General features: G+C 40.3%; 1 protein-coding gene across 9 annotated transcripts in view; it reads left to right on the forward strand.

Moving 5' to 3' along the window:
• The window catches only part of Fak (protein tyrosine kinase 2 Fak), a 211,903-nt gene that overhangs the window by 84,254 nt on the left and 115,094 nt on the right, over positions 1 to 12,555 (forward strand). Inside the window, exon 1 of one of the 9 annotated variants that reach the window (XM_083113123.1) lies at positions 657 to 907. The exons of the other annotated variants lie outside the window; for them this stretch is intronic. Coding sequence (XP_082969249.1) covers positions 864 to 907 — 44 coding nt within the window. The 5' untranslated portion in view covers positions 657 to 863. Of the gene's footprint in view, positions 1 to 656; positions 908 to 12,555 lie in introns of those variants that run through there. 9 annotated transcript variants of the gene reach the window in all.

Below are 12,555 nucleotides of genomic sequence, written 5' to 3' on the forward strand. Positions count from 1 at the left end.
ATTCAACTGTTATGAATTTAAATCTTTTTTATATCCTGTTGTTTAATATTTCTCTTCAAAAGACTCACGAAGAGAAAATAAAAGTTCTCATCACCAGAAGGAAGTACAATAATTTTTGTAGTTAGTATTTTAGCTGCATTGTTTTTCTACCTCCGCTTAATCGCGAAGATGAATATTGACGAGGAGTTTTATTATGAGAAACAAATTTGCATTCTATGTTGCTTTTTGGTTCTTACTATTACCTGTGTGGTATAAAAGGAATATTAATTATATGAATTTCAGGGTGCGGTTTGATGAATCCATAACAACGTATATTTCACGTGGGTGTACCTCAATACGATGTTTTTCACAGAAGTGAGTAAATGACGTCACTTGAGTGTGCACGAATACACGGTAGAGTTATTTACAATGTTGCTGCGCTAATCGTGCGTGCATGTTGGACATAATGCTGATCCTTGCATACCACAGCAGGAGGAAGCATTCTTGCACACGCACGCCTCGCTCGAAACGAAGCGGCGTGTTTCTAAGTGCGTATGACCGGTGCGAGCCTCGTCCTAGAATTAATTGCAAGGGGCGTGCGCCGAAGAGAGCGAGGGAGCGACTCCCCCTCGCATCGATCTGTGCAGTGCCGGCTGGCTGGCTGGGGCGACGGGGGGACGCTGCTGCGGCCGATAGACATGGGAAGACATTCCGTGCTCGCGGACACCATTGTTACGGTGGTGCTGGGATGCGGACATTGTTGTCCATCCGATGCAAGTGGCCGCGTTGAGCTTGGAGTGTGAGTGGTGGTTTGGTGCAGAAGAGGAGTGAACGTGTGGAGATGCGTTACCAGTCTGTGGGTCAAGCCGAGTTTATTTTTAGCAATGCGTACTCTTAGGAGGAAGAAGAAGCTGCAACAGCAGAGCAGGTAGTGTTGTGTGTGCACGCACGTTTCTCTTCTCTTAGTAAGTACCCACTCTTCATTTAGAGGACCGTCCCTGGATGTGCTGGCAATACTGAAATGGTCCCACTCTCTTTAATGTTCCATCACGAAAATGAGTTTTACGTACGGTAGATATATCCGTCGGTGCAGAACGACCTCGTTTCTGAATTGTGGTACACTGTAATTTATGATGTACGTATGTACATGTTTTGATTTGGTTATTGTACGTCGCTTTTCTGCCACTTTTGGCCAATCGCGACGATGACGATAGTGATGAAAGAACAATCACGTACGTGGATGGAGCTCCAGTCGCACAGATTATACTGTCTGTGATTTGAGGCGCCAGAGCCTCGTTAGTCTGCGACAGTGCAGCCCAATCTGTACTACGTGGAAGAGAGATTGGCATTCGTTGCATTCCGAAAAGGTCACCCCTTAACGCCCCACGTAAGTGAATGCAAATGGTCGTCAGAGCAACAAGTATCTACGGTGTCACTTCCAAAGATTTCTCTCAATTCACAAATTCCGCCTTAATCTGTGGTGACTGATAGTAGCGACCGACTGGGGGGGATAAAGCCCTTTCTAACCTCCCAAAATATATTTTCAAGTGGCAGGGTTCCCCCTCGACAAGGAGGAAGAAGTTAGTTCGTTTAAAGGAACCATTCGCTGGAAGGTAACCTGAACTGGAGCACACTTCCAGTTACAAGGAACGGACGATTTCTTGTCAAGAAATGAGTAAGCGAAGCTATATTCTCTCTGGAAACTTATTTTTAAAGTATCACACTATCGATATGTGAATATTTTTGAGAGACAGGTAGCTTGTGTCAGTCTCGCCTTTTAAAACGTCGCGAATGTTCGTTGGAGGTAATATTGGCTAAGAAAACACTATTTTGGAATATTATTCTACAATTGTTTTTGTATTCCCAGTTGAGCGTCTCTTTACTTTATTATTTTCAATAGTATTTCGTGTTTGTATTCGAATGTTGAAGCAAAATAAACGTCCATGGTTTGCCTGAAATGCATTTTCCTGAAAAGGACTGCGAAACAACAAGTGTGGGGTAACACCCTGACGAAGAAGACCTCATTAACCTGTTAGCTGGCATCAGTCCATGTGGGAGTGCCTTATCCAATAAATGAAATTCACTTCTTCCATCAGTTAAGGAAATAACTCCCTATCGAATCGCGAATTTCCGTTTTCGTGAATAACGTTTCTCCTCGAAAGGAAAAGATAGTACTTCTGGCTGTTAGAGGTTACCGTAACATTTACAAAAATGGGACACTACAGTTTTTTATTTAAATTTGAATATTTTATGATGCATAGAAATATATAATGATTAAATTACAATTACGTGCACCGTCAATATTCTTGAAAAAAATGAATCATTAAAATTACATTCAGTGCTCGAAGTGGAATTTCCCAACTGCAGGATGCTCTTATGGATCATCATGGAGACAGTGCATTTGGTGAGAGGATGTCTATGTAAATTACCCCAGCTGAGGGATTCTGTATGAAAATCATCTGAACGGGGAGGATAGCATCCCCCCACTTCAAGCACTGATCGTATTTATTAGGGTAACTTTGTACTCGTTGTTAATACTTCAATAACTGGTCACGGTCATTTGGATGCTAGTCAAAATTGGTGGTCTTAGACCATTATTTCTCCATTAAACTTTTTACAGTGTAACCTTTGATTGTTTACGTAATTTTTAATGCGACTTAACAATTTGTGTGTGGAAAACTTGCGGTTCTATTTTGGCTATTGTGGGGTGTTTTTAGGCAGTCCATTTTGCCATTACAATGAATTGAATTGGTTGATTTTTTGTTCTAAGTCCACTTTATGCACGGGTAGGCTAATCGGGACTGGACCTATAGTTTAAAGTGGGATCCGAACCACTGTGCAATGTGCCTCCACCGGGTATCGACCTCGGGACCTCTTGATTACAAGACCACGACGTTAACACTAAACCATCGGTGAGGTCAGTGTACAATAGCCACATTTTAATAATGCTTCTAAATGAGATCCTTGGATTTAGAATTTTAAAAGAAAGGAGAGCGAATGAGGCAATAAATGTATAGTCACGGTTGCTGACTATTAACGGAAGCGTTAGAACCCAGAATTGCCCTTGACTGTACAGTCATGGAAAATAGTTCGTGGGCCACGAGACCTACGATATCGTAATATCTTAAAGCCTGTTGTCTATGCAACCCAAATAACAAAATTGTCGCTTGGGTTTGCCTGGCGGACCTGGATTCTCGGGAATGATTGAGTATTGACAGCAGCGTGAGTCATACCCCCAGGCCCAGCCATAACAAACAACAGCTGGGTGCCGTGAGACCACCAGAAAAAGTTTCAGGAATTGGTTTCTTAACAACAGCTATTCGTAAGAAAATGTTCTATTTACTGATATTAGAGTCATTGTCAAGAAAGTTCACGGAAATGGTGGTTTTCGTCGAATCATTATCGCGCAACACACATGCTGTCAACCCAGAAGTCCTTGAAAAAGATTGGAGTTAATACAACTACTTGACAAATGATAAGACGAATCGATATTCATTAGTCCCAACTTAGAATTGTGTGTAAGACTTGGATCATTATGTCCTATCATCCATTTCATAACTTCATTAATCATCCTCATCGCCTTTGTTGACGCCAAGTGCTAGAAAAGCAATATAAAACAAGCAAAATTAAGAAATTAATAAATGACATTTTCAGCGATTTCACGCAGCGACTCAGTTGCATGTAGACAAAGTTTCATTAATCGGGAACCAAGGGCCCCCTCGTTGTTGTGCTTCATTGTCATTTTCCCTCCATTTTGCCTGCCGCGATTAACCTGATGTTGATTAATGCACAATCCACAAAGTGCACCAAAGCGGCGCATATTATGAATAGGTAAACTATGTGATATTATGCTAATTTAGAATTTAGTAATAAAATGTGAATTTTGGGGGGTTCAGTTAAGTGGCTGCACATCCATTACGTAATCGCGATATCATCAAATTGTACGAAGCGTGTCTACACCTACGTAAAGTGTCAGTCCCCGTCATAGGCGTGCGCAGACCCTCTGATTACGGAGGGATAGCCTTGATGATAGTTCAGGCCGGAAAAGAATAACGTAATTTCATCTCACTTGTTTAAATTTTATTGCATTGATGGGTGTGTTTATATATACACACCCCTCCCCCCCGCCCCACACACACATATAAATACATACATACATATATATATATATATATATATATATATATACACCAGTGGCGGCTGGCCAAGTGCAATAAGTGCAGATGTTTTCACCTAATTTTCAAATTAATATTGACATTTTTAATTTGCTTGTTAAATTAAACTATTTCCCAGCAGAATGCACACGATAATTCTGAAATAATACACCGCTCGGCGCTACGCACGTGAAGAGTTCGTCGTAGCATAAACAAACCAAGAGCAGACGCCTCCAGGTTGCGGAAGACTTTAGCCGGTTGTCATGGCAACGGTGACGTCACCTAGCGTTGGAATTGAACGGGTGTCGCCATCTAGGTGCAGCAGTTCTCTCGTCGACAGAAAACATTGCATCCAGTGGTTGTGGTAAAATCGTTGCGTTCTCGCGAGATCTTGTTCCGCGTGTGTGTTTCGCGTTTTCTATCGTGTGTTGTGTTCATGTGTTGAGCTGTGGTTCGTACAATGAACCCAGTAAATGACTTAGTGTGTAATTTGTTGCAGACACCATTTTGCAGATGGACGGATGAAGACAAGAAGACGTTTTAAATTGTGGGGGCCCACTGACACTTACTATTTGTTTTTCATTGCCTATAAATGTACTTCTTCACCTGTTATTTTAGGCACGAGCCGCTACTGATATACACACACACACACACATATATACATATATACCAACAGTAAAAATCATATAAATTGTCTCTCAAATCTGCGCGTTCCTTTTCCTACAAACAATTGTTCATGCACTTAAGAGAAAACCTTTTAGCAGCAGTACTTCTCTCCTCGGTAATTTAAAATGCATTACAGAAAACAAATTGCGAGCGAAGCGACCAATAAATTTTCAGATCCAATTTTTTGCAAAATGAAAACAATGTCGATTTAATATGGGGAAAATATTCATGAAGCGCCATATTATTCTCTTTTACAATTTTTTTCATTTAGATCGTTTGGCGTCCAGGGTTAACTCCCGTCGACCCCTAGCTACGGCTCTGAACTTGACTAGACTGCAAGAAAAGCAGACATTGCTAGCGAAGCGAGCAAGAACATTTTACAAAAGGTATTTATATTTGTATAAAATTTGAAATGAAGGGGGCAATTGCAGCTCGGCCTTCCCCCCCCCCCCCCGCAGGTGCTCTTGGCAGTCTGGATGAAATAATGCAAGAAAGACGTGAAAACAAAATCCATCTTGAGTATCCTTTTGTCCTGCTACTCTTAGATTCTGCTACTCTTAGATTCTGCTACTCTTGCTTTCCTTTACTTCCATGTTTGCCCCCTAAAATTGATTTACGTTCAAGGTTGTGGGGGGCTGTGGTTTCGCCACTGCACCCCCTTCCCCCGTAGTTGCTTTGAACTTTCATCGGCTTGAAAATACTTAATTTTCTTTAAGAGTATAATATAGTTTAATAACGGCGATAGGATTCATCTATCCTAAATTTCTAGGTGAAAATATAATAATATAGGGGCATAGATGTCTGGAAGGGGGCAAGGATTGCCACATCTTCCCCTTAGAAAATGAATGTCAACCAAAAAGTACGTTTTCACATGTATAATTTGATTTCAGTCATAATAATTTACATTAATTATTATAATGAGGATGTAGGAATGCGATAACGCAACACTATTATCGGGGCAATATGCCCCATTGAAAAATACCTTGCTTGTCTCTTCGTGGAAAAAATCTGCAGACGTCCATGATTAGGGGTGCATTTGCCCTCCCCCTGGCCCCCTGGGCGCACGCCTATGATCCCCGTGATGGAATATGTAGCTCAAAGCCAGGGCTTTAAGATCAAATTTGTTTTGTTATTGTTTTTATTAGTAATTACCTCAGTTTTCTTCCTCTGGAGTTAAATTATTCATGACGACGATTTATGATTACATTAAAGACATGAATGAACATACACAATGAACCCATTTTGGTCGGAACTCGAACTCGGAACCTTGTTCGGCAAGAAATACAAATATCCATAAGGCATGAGTGTTTCATTGGAGATGTTCCTCTACTTCCGTCATTTTATCACTAATATATTTCTTTAGTATACAATAATAAATCACAACTACCTAAAAATAAATATTATTTTGCATTTTCACATGCATATGTTTTTTTACGGTTAGACTGTGAACTAGCACCTGTTTATTTAGATTGTTCTTTATGTCTCGTGTGTAGTTAAAGATGATGTAGACTTACTGGGGGATGATGTGAATACAATTAAGAATAATGCTAAAATATTTTTCAAAACTGCTAAAGAGATAGGTTTGGAAGTTAACAAAGAGAAAACTAAATATATGCTTACAAGCCGAAAGCAAGTGTTAGGTAATAATCAAAATCTAATTATTGATAACAACTCGTTTGAACCAGTTTCCAAATTCAAATACTTAGGAGTAATATTAACAAATGAAAATTATATTAAAGAGGAAATAAAAAGTAGGCTTAATTCAGGAAATGCATGTTACTTCTCTCTTCATAAAATTTTGTCTTCTCGTTTAATATCTAAGAAACTAAAAGTTAAAATATACAAAACAGTAATTTTGCCTGTAGTATTATATGGATGTGAAACTTGGTCCCTTACATTGAAAGAGGAACATAAATTGAGAGTATTTGAAAATAAGATCCTTAGGAAAATATTTGGACCTAAAAGGGATGAGGAGACAGGTGAGTGGAGAAGGTTACATAATTTAGAACTACATAATTTGTATTCATGTCCAGATATTATTAGAATAATTAAATCAAGAAGACTTAGGTGGGCAGGCCATGTGGCACGAATGGGAGAGGAAAGAGGAGTTTACAGGATTCTTGTTGGGAAACCTGATGGTAAGAGACCTGTAGGAAGGCCAAGACGAAGATGGAGGGACAACGTTGAGATGGACCTAAAGGAAATCGGTAGGGATGGAAAAGAGTATATAGATCTTGCTCAAGATAGGGAAAGATGGAATGCCTGTGTTGCTGCAGCCATGAACCTTCGGGTTTAAGAAGGCTAGAGAGTTAGTTAGTTAGTTAGTTAGTGTAGTTAAAGATAGGAAAAATGCTTGAGGAACGGTTAGGGCTATAAGAATTCCGTCCGTGACAGAGTGGTTAGCACAGTGCGCTACGATGTCTGATGTCCTGGGTTCGAATCCCGTCGTGCGTGTGGGTGTTCTTTGTGAGTGCCCCTTCATCAATTTCATCATATCACTCATCCTCGTCGTCGCGATTAGCAAGAGGTGAAAGAAAAACGACGCTAAATAAGAAAATAAAAATACTTATAAGAATCATTCTTATTTCCGGACGTGTCCTACATTTTATAGTTATGTCTGGCCTCCGGAAGGAATTTGAAAGAAATCTCAAATGTCTTATACATATTTTGGGCATCACGTAACTTCAAATTAGATGGAGAGACAGAAAATCTGAGGGGAGTCTGAGATAACGTGGTTCCTTGGAGAAGTATGCTTAAATCTAAGAGTGTGCATGGTTGCTACTGGATGTTCGGAAAAGCAATTACAATCCCAGCTCAGAAATTACTTCACGATTTTCTAGATCCGAAAAAGTCCGGATATATGTATAAAAATGCTTACTTTGTGAAGTTTTATCGATATAAGTGTCGGTAATTTGTTCGAAGTAACAAGCAATTATTCTCCTTATTGAAGAAATAAGGCACACAATTCTGTTTTTCCCCAGTGTATAGTAGTTTTTTTACATATTAATAAACAAGAACTTCCAGACTTTGTTTACGAAATTGTGAATTTTTCCCTTCCCGAATTCATGGATTGTTTTTACTTCCTGGCCCCATATCGACGAAAAACGTTCTGTCTTACATACACAAGTTGAAATCACATACAGCCGTGCTATTAATTAGCAGTTGAGGAATTTTGAACTCAACCGTTCACTTCAACATTAATTTTTGAGCTGAAGATGTGTCATATTCTCGTTATATGCTAAGATGTCCTAGTAACCTATTATATTTACTGCAAATACGTTCGCGTCCAACATTTTGAGACAATTTGTCCTACTTTCCGCTGAAGAGTAATCTGATAGCCCTATGTGTGATGAAAACTGTTTTTACTCAATTTCTGATATAATTTATTCCAGCATTTCCTTCAACTTCTATTACCTTGTTATTACCTACAATGCTTACACGACTTTTCCTTCGTGCTCGACCTTTGGGTTCAGAAATGTTTACAACACCCCCATCTCCCGCTTGTAAATAGCAGGCAACAACACTCTGGAAGACCATATTGTATATAACTTGTTTACTACATATTTTACGAAAATATTAGAATGTTAGCTTGATATAACTGTGGATTGGAACGAACGAAATAAAATACCTGTTTTATACGCACACTGGAACGAGGGAAGGCCAGCTGTGAGTCACTCTGGCAGTGAAGGTCACTGATCGAAGTAGTTAGTGTGTCACGGGCTGCTAATTTAATAAATAATCTAATTAACTCAACTGACTCAACTGAGCTGAGCTTAGCAACGCAACATCGAAGAATCTCTCGCCTCACCTGCTGGGCGAATTAAACATTACATGAAATATAATACGGTCAGGATAAGTGCCTAACAGTCGGTGTTACCAAGAATAAACCTAGGAGGATTTGATTTTAAATACCTGAAATGACGTTACATAATACTACGGTGTTTCTGAATATACACATATATTAAAGCACAGATAAATACACATTACATCTTGCCCTCTTTCACTCGATCTCACATTCATACTCTCATTCCATGGCATATGGCGACAATATGACAATTACAAAGGTTAGATTAATTACTACTTTGACCATACTCTTGCTATGTCTTGGCTACATTGCCTTTTACAATTTACCGTTTAGGATTTTAAGTATAAAGTGAATAATGGTTCCTTGTGCGGACCCCTTCTATCTTTTCTGAAGGTATACATATATTCAATGAACTATTGTTTGCCGTTAACATAAACTCTCATCTTTAACATTTGATTACTCCGCCGGAAAACAGATGTCTAGGGATGCCATAGCGCTGATTTAAGTTAAGCAGTGATTTGATTTACGCAGATTCGCGGTAGATAGTCGTCATCTTTCTCACACACGCACATGGTTGGATCTTACCTTCGCTGCATTCCCTCTGACCTGGGTTGGGTGGAAGTGGTCCTACAGTTTCGGAAGGCCTCCACGCTCCATTGTTGCACCTCGCGGTTGTCCTGGTTGGCGAAAGTGGATCAGTCGGCGGCTCCATCTGGCCTCATCGGATCCTGGCTTCACTCGTTCACTGTCGACTCCATACGACAACTTGCGCAATAATAGGTCAGTTCTTCGCGGTCACTCGTAAGTACAGATACGCGACTTGGGCGATGAGACGAACATACGCGATGAGCCATTCGCGGTTTCACATGGATATCAAATATTATTAACTTTCACTACTTTGGACGTTGTTTCGGACGATTGACACGGGTGGACGTGTCTGGCGTTATTCTCACATAACCACACGTATGTGCACGGATGCGTTGACGGCGAGGGGGAGAAGGATCCCCTGGTTCTATTCTGCTCTACTCCATGGCTCTGAAACACTCACTCGAGGAAAACAAATCCAGACCTCGAGTCTGCTTGCAACTCGCAGCTCGGTCGCGCGTAGCTCACACTCCGGTGGCGATTGTAGGCAAAACTGTGTAAAACTGTTCCAAATCATCCCTTTTATTCCAGATTTGAACGTAGTGACGCGCTACCCTCTATGATCAGGTGCTTGTTTATTGTTTCTGGTGCTTTGACCGTTGTCCTCCTATCCTGGTCAATGCTCACTCCGGTCCTTAACCTTTGGTAGCAGCCCCTCGCGCAGAGATTAGGCTAACTCTTCCTCCATTGTAGTCAGTCACGAAAAGCAAAGGCATCTCAGTAGGGTAGCTTCTCCCTTTCAATTCAGCGATGAATCTTTAATAATTCATAACTCCCGTAGTTCTGTTCTGATTAGGCTCAAATCTTGGAATCAGTACTTTCATGATGTGTTCTTCCGCTGGTTGAAATCTCATCAAATTCGGTCCATTGGTTTAGAAGTTGCATTTTTCTTGTTATTCCCATAAGAATGCATGTAAATCCGAATTCGGGCGAAAAACGGTGGTTGAGCAAGCTAGTGTTGGCTAAGGCAGTTCGCTAGACACCTGTATTCGCGACGGATATTAATATTACAATTGCAATTAATTCCTACTAACGGGCAATTAGATTAATTACTTGTCACTCAATATTTGACCGTTATAAGTGCTTGCTTGCTACAAGCAGGCGCCTTATCTTTCCTCAAGGAAACACGGAAATCTTCGTTACTTTTCTTTTCGCCATACTAATGGTGAACATTTACAGGAACGTAAGGAGTAGTATCGTATTCTATTGGAATTAGATTTCGTGGTGTTTAAAATATATCATAACAATATGTAAATCTCTTTTGTGACCTACACTGAACATATTTTAAAGTTTCATTGACATGTGAAAGCGGAAATTTAGAGATTCTTCTTCCTTACGATTTCTAACCAACCGAAGAGTGTGGTGAACGTGAAACTACTTATTGTTCGCAACAACGATATGTATTATACAAATGGTCTCTAATCAAAAACCCTATTACATCACAGGAAGTGATATTTAAAACAATTCTACCACGTATCCAACGTAACCAATATTCAGATTGATTCCAAGCTTCTGTTTGGGTTATTTTGTGTCGCATTTTTACCTCTTGCGATAATCGCGACGATGAAGATGATGGGTAATGATACGAATGTCATGCTACATCTAAGCCTCAACAGGTTTCAAAAATGAATACTCTGGCTTTGTAGAGAGTTACGGTGATTTTTATTTTTATTTTCATTTGATATTTTAAGTCCACTTTATGCACACAAAGGCTAATCGAGAGTGCATCTACAGTTTAAAGTGGGATCCTAACCACTGTGTCTCCACCGTCTATCGAACCGGGGACTCCTTGATTACAAGGCGACTCCTCTACTACAGCGCCATCGGGAAGGATGAGAGGGAGAGAGAGAGAGAGAGAGAGAGTTACGGTGACTACGATAATGAAGAATTGAAAGTAGCAGAACGACTAAGCTATTCTTTTGTCAATATTGGGATTGTTAATGAATGTTATGAATGTCAGTTCAAATTGAAAAAAAAATAAACTAAAAAACTTCCAGAGTGCCGTTACAAATCGTTATTTTTTCTCTTTCCACACATTACTTTGCTACTATGTAGATATTTGCATGCTAAGACGTAGAAAGTGCTGCATTTTCAGTGTGTGGAATTGCGATTTATTTCTGAGAATGGAGTGAGTAGTGGGGAAATTATCACCTCACATGTTTGGATTATACCCCCTTCCCCTACACACACGCACACAAAATATATCGGCTGTTGTTCTTATAAGGAAATGTAACATGTATGAATTGTGTCAAGAAATATTGGAGCCTATTCACATCCCTACGGAACTTGGAAGAAAGCCCACGTAGAGATTGGGAAGTTTTGTTACGACAAAATCTGGATGTATAGTAAATTAAAAAGCAAAGTCCTACCTTGTGCTTTGCACCAAGCCATGAAGGTGTATAGGGGGTGTGGAGTTAGTGGAGTTATAGCCCCACGCTTTCTTCATCAGGCCGAAGGTGGGAATGATGTGATCAGCACCACGCCCCTGGCCGCCTTATCCCCCCCTCCTTCCCCAGAGTTTCCTCCAGGTACCCACTTTATACGACGCTGGGTGGGCACCGAAGCAGCTTGAACAGGTAGACAAAATCCCGATTATCCCCCGTCGGGGATCGAACCCAGATCTCTCGCATGATAATAAAGCGCCCTAACGACTGTGCTACTGCGGCATATACAGTAATTAAGGCAAGAATTGTTTTAGCGTTTCGTTCAACGTTTTTAGGGGAATCATTTTCGGAGATATAACGTGTAGCTCTTGTCGGTTCTGCGACCTGGCTTGAGAAAAGGCGATTTTCTGACGAACAACATTCCACCTGACAAGTCACGTGACTTTCCAACATTTCCTGTGCCTGTTGGCTTTTGCATGAAAGACGAGTTGCTCTTGAGACAGACAGAATCACCCGATCACCTAATGGTGCAATGTGTGTTGCCTACCCTTCCGGCATTATTTACTGCCATTAAAGTCTTATGGGGAAGAACTTTTTTCCACCACTGTACCTCATATCATGAAAGTACGAAAGACTAGTTGATAAGAGTTAAGAGGTTCCTGTAGGAGGTAAAATAATTAACAGGGAACAAGAATTTTCTACACCGAAAATATGAACTTAAGAGAGTTGCTATCCAGTGTTCCTCTCATAGATATATTGGAATATGCCTGTCACACTAAAGTTCTGTAAAATGTAGTATATGCAATTTGTTTCAATTCATTAATTCGTTGAAAGCGTGCCCCCGTCCCCCTCCCAATTTCTTTTTGAAACAAAAAGGTGAATTCGCACACTGAATAATTATAGAAGTGTGAATGTCTCTTCT

The sequence above is a fragment of the Lepisma saccharinum genome, chromosome 27, assembly GCF_977018435.1.
Source record: "Lepisma saccharinum chromosome 27, izLepSacc3.1, whole genome shotgun sequence".
Taxonomy (NCBI): domain Eukaryota; kingdom Metazoa; phylum Arthropoda; class Insecta; order Zygentoma; family Lepismatidae; genus Lepisma; species Lepisma saccharinum.